The sequence below is a fragment of the Corvus brachyrhynchos genome, unplaced genomic scaffold (genome assembly GCF_000691975.1).
Source record: "Corvus brachyrhynchos isolate BGI_N302 unplaced genomic scaffold, ASM69197v1 scaffold48, whole genome shotgun sequence".
In the NCBI taxonomy this organism is placed as follows: Eukaryota; Metazoa; Chordata; class Aves; order Passeriformes; family Corvidae; genus Corvus; species Corvus brachyrhynchos.
The window spans coordinates 4,116,829-4,121,117 of record NW_008240027.1 but is presented as its reverse complement, the minus strand read 5'-3'; the positions used below and the strand labels follow the sequence as shown (position 1 = coordinate 4,121,117).

General features: G+C 46.2%; 1 protein-coding gene and 1 long non-coding RNA gene across 2 annotated transcripts in view; both read left to right on the top strand.

Moving 5' to 3' along the window:
* Positions 1-1,644: 1,644 nt before the first annotated feature.
* Positions 1,645-4,289, top strand: part of CUNH1orf228 (chromosome unknown C1orf228 homolog) — a 6,906-nt gene continuing 4,261 nt past the window's right edge. The window contains 7 exon segments of the mRNA XM_017743453.1: positions 1,645-1,653; positions 1,978-2,021; positions 2,023-2,130; positions 2,132-2,188; positions 2,551-2,815; positions 3,736-3,774; positions 3,958-4,046. Coding sequence (XP_017598942.1) covers positions 1,645-1,653; positions 1,978-2,021; positions 2,023-2,130; positions 2,132-2,188; positions 2,551-2,815; positions 3,736-3,774; positions 3,958-4,046 — 611 coding nt within the window.
* LOC108448987 lies at positions 2,850-4,282 on the top strand. Its single transcript, XR_001865080.1, has 3 exons — positions 2,850-3,011; positions 3,196-3,774; positions 3,958-4,282. It is a non-coding gene; the product is annotated as an uncharacterized LOC108448987 (long non-coding RNA).

The following is a 4,289-nucleotide window of genomic DNA, read 5'->3' as shown; positions in this document are numbered from 1 at the left end:
GACTGCAGCTTTATAATAAAAACGGGAGAACATTACACCACCAACATCTTAAACATAAATATGGAAACGTTAATTTAGAATCAATTTTGGGATGTTTCAGACTGTAAAGTTCTTTTAACTAGATCTCTGTTGAGGACAGAGGAGCACTTTATGGGACTGTAAATTTCATGCAAACAGTCTCTGTGAAATACAGATTCCCCCTACACACGAGCTGTTCTCTCAATATCAATCATATGCCTTGTAAGTAATGTTTCACAAATATTCTGTAAATCACAGGAAAATGCTTGCAATAATGTGAAATATGACTTTCACTTGACTGTTTCAGCAGAGGCCCCTAACAGGCCATTCTCCTGTCAGCAGTAACATTTGTTATGGCTAATAACATTTTCAATCACAACTATTTTGGGAAAATGGATTTATTTTAAACCTGCTTCCCCGCAAAGGAGGTCCTGAAAATACCCTGCCAAGGACACAGATGCCTTACAGAGCACAGACCGTTAATTCCCAAATGAAATTTCATCTCGTCTTAATTCTCAAGCATTGTTACTTAGCCGGGTTTTTGAAGACTTGACTTGTTTGTTTTTAGGCACTGAGATACATGTTCACATCGTAGTCGTTGTTTTCAGTCTGGTTCACATAATAGGAGTAGAAAGTTACTTTTGAACAGGTATCTTGGGGATGTTTTGGAACTGATTTGAAATTTTGCTCCAGATACTAGGAGAAAGGGCTTAAGAACTTTATAGATAGGGAATTGCTAATCTTGATGATTTGTATTACACTGAAAGAAACTTCTTATTCTGAAACACAAAGATTTTGTGTCATTTTAACTCTTTTTCTCATAAACTGCATTTAAATAAAACTTTAAATGGTGCTTTTGTTAGGTAGGAAGTCCAAGAAGTGCATTAGACAAACTGTGAATTCCTTTCTTATCCTTAGGCATGTTGATACAGCTTGGTTGAGGACAAGGCACCTGTGTTAATGCCACTGTTTGGGACCGTATCCCTCTTTCTGCATCTGTGTGTGGACACAGATCCTGGTGTTTAACTGCGAGGCTCCTTGACACTGGTCAGTGTCCTCCAGCCAAGGCGTGCACAGCTGTGGGATTGCCACACAAATGGAGAGCTTAATCCCTGACATTTCATCTCCCTCACTAAGTGCACCTTCACATTTGTCAAGCTGCACTAGGGGATATCATACTGAGCCAGAAGTGTGTCAAAGACACTTGGCAAAATGTGGGTTTCTTTATTTAACACCTGTGTGAAGAAATAGAAGGAACTGCAGACAAGAAATGTTTCTGGAGCTTCTGTCTTCTTGCCTATAGCTCTTATCATTTTAGCTTTTCTTAGATTGTTTAAAAACATTCCAGGAAAATTAGATAGGGAAAAACGGAGCAAATGTCTGTCATGCTAAAGGGTGCCAAAGCACTTTCCCACTACCAAGGCCAGGCACATATTCCTGGGGTGGATGTGGGCCTAGTCCAAATGGCTGTTGTTCCAGCACGTGAGTGAGGACTGTGCTGCTGTGCTAACAGGCATTTATAGCCCCTTTGACCCTGTCACTCCCCATAAATCCATACCTATTTCTGCTCTCATTTCACTCTATTTATTCCCTGGCAGGTCAGATATGAGATGCAGTGTTCATATCATGAGGCTAGTGAGAAACAGGGCTGGGGTAATGGGTAACATCAAAATGACTTTATTAGCAAAGCGGAGAAGAGAGCTCCTGTGGTGAAACCACCTGCCCTGGAAAATAATCTCAAGTCTGTCACAGATTCATTGTGCAGCTTCAGACATATCAGGAACTCTCCTTTTGCCTGTTTTCCTATCTATGAAATGAGTATAAGAGAAAATGAGATTAAATGGTTACTAAGTGCTTTAATATTGTTTGCCAGAGATTTTAAATGTGATTCTAGTGGTAATTCATTAGTACAGTCTTTCTTCACAGACCTTTTTAAACTTCCTTCTCATTTTTCTCTAGGCAGAAAAGATCGTGGCATCTGTCAAAGAGCAGGAAGCCATTAGCCATAATGGTTTTCTTGCAGGAATGGGATAGTGCCCACAAAGTTGCTCAAAGTTGCATGCTGAACAGCTTCATTAAAAGCAAGGCAGAGCCAGAGCTGGAGCTGGAGTTCCCAGGGAGCCAGCTTGATTCTGGCTCAGCTAACAGTGTGGCTCAGGATGATGCATCTGTTTCCTTGGACAGCTGGAGGTGTTGTGTGGTAGTGAGATGGAGATGGGCAAGATCTCTACTGAAAATGTGTTTAATGAATAAGCTTTTGGACAGAGACATCCACATCCAGCCACATTCTGCAGGTTTAAAAAACAACCTGGCTATCAAAAGACGGAACTGAAGAGAAAGGCATGTAACCCATCTCTCAGGAACCTAGAATCAGTGGGTTTTCTCACATCTGGATGAGTGTGCTGCCTCTCCCTGCCTGTAAGAGGATGGTCCATGCTCTTCTGCAGAGACAGTACCCCAGTTCAGACCTCTACCCACTGCAGTGAGATGGGAGGTGATGGCTCCCAGGACATGGCATGCTGGCAGAGGAAGATGGGCTCCAAGGCAAGTGACACTTCTGGCCTTGTTCCCCCTATTCTTGCAGCCCTGCAGCCACAGATACCTTACTGAATTTCTGGAGAACAGAAGTGTCTTGATTCCTCTGGAAATACTGGGGCTGAATCACATGAAAGAAGAGGACAAAAGAGAGTCTGTAAAGCTGCTGTTGCTCACTGGAGACACTGGCAGGGAGTGTGAGGAGCTCATTTGTGAAAGCTGTGGTATGCAGCATGTCCATTTGTGTTTTGTCCTGATTCAGGCGAGGATGTTCTCCCTGTCCTCTGGCCCCTGAGGCTGCTTGCTGCACTGAGCCGCTCCCTTCTCTCCGCCTGAGGATGGCAGATTCAGCAGTGCTGCTCCAGCTGGAAGGAGTTCAGAGTCTCAGCTATTGTGGAGCGGTTGCATTTCATCCCCTCTCGTTTTTTAACAAGCTCACTTTCTTCACAGACATTTTGGTGAGATATTGCTGCCTTGCTGGTGGCAATTCCTCCTTTTAAAGCCACAAAACAGTTTCCATCCTTACCTGCATCATTCACCTACTGCAAACTTTCCCAGATTTCCTCTCTGGGGTGGGAGAGTTTTGTGGCTTGTATTTTTTGAAAGAGAATTACAGCTTTTTCTTCCTGTTTTTCCTCCTAGGTAGTGGAAGCTAAACCCTGTTAGTTCTGTACTTCAGAGGACATTCTCAGAGGCCATGGGGTGATACATGCTGTCACAGCTTCCTGCAAGAGAGACAAAGCAGCATGCTCAGTAGTGGGATCTGTAGCAACTCTGTTGGTATGCCAGTGCCAGATTCTGTTTCTGTAAATGCCTGCAGAAGGGCCTTCCTTGGCCACTTACTCCAGCTGAGAATTTTGCTAACTGGTTTTCTAGTTGTGGCTCCTGACAAGGACAGAGAAATTTTCTCCTGGCTGTTTGAGGAACGCTTCAAGTGGGATGCAGTACTGGGTTCTCTCAGAGTGACAGTGAGACAGCTGAGGTGGCTGATCCAGGCTCATCCAGGCACACAGGTTGGCATCTCTTTCTCTGCACAAGGGTGCAAGGCCTCACCAAGTTCTTAAACGCCTCCAACTCAGCAGAAGATCAAAAAGATGCACAGATTTGGGTCACAGCAATCCCAAGTATCAGAGCCAAGATTCCCAATGCCTCATAGCTGTGCTATTTTGTACCTTCCCCCAGGCCCAGCAAGGGGCTCTGCAGATGCTCTGGGTCATGCAGGTAAGGAGTGGGCCTTGCTGGGGACAACAGGCAGTGTTGCCACCTGTGTCCATCCCTGCTCAGGCAGGAGCTGTGCCTGTCTCCTCGGCATTGTGGCTGCACTGAGTAGCCCTACTGCCTGGAAGAGAACAGCCTGGAGAACTGTGTGAAGACTGTTCCTGTCACTCCGTCCTTTTCCCCCAGGATATGACGGGAGAGGTGCCCTGTGTGCTCATGGAGCTCATGCTAGGTGTCCTGTGTGTGTTCAGTACATCTGGAGGTCCGGTACAAAGGTAGGATCTGTCTAGCCACCCTAGGTGGTCTGGGGCTGGCCTGGGAAAGTGTGCCGGGGTCGAAGGGCAGGCACAGGAGGTCTCGGCCTTGCGTCCCTGGGGCCCCGATCCTGCCTGGCTGCGGCTGATACGGGGCCGGGCGGCGACGGGCGCCCTATTAGTATTCATGATAATTTGCATACCCAGAGTGCACCGCGCGGCGACGCCGCAAACAGCGCGTAAAGTTCTGGTCGACCACCCCCG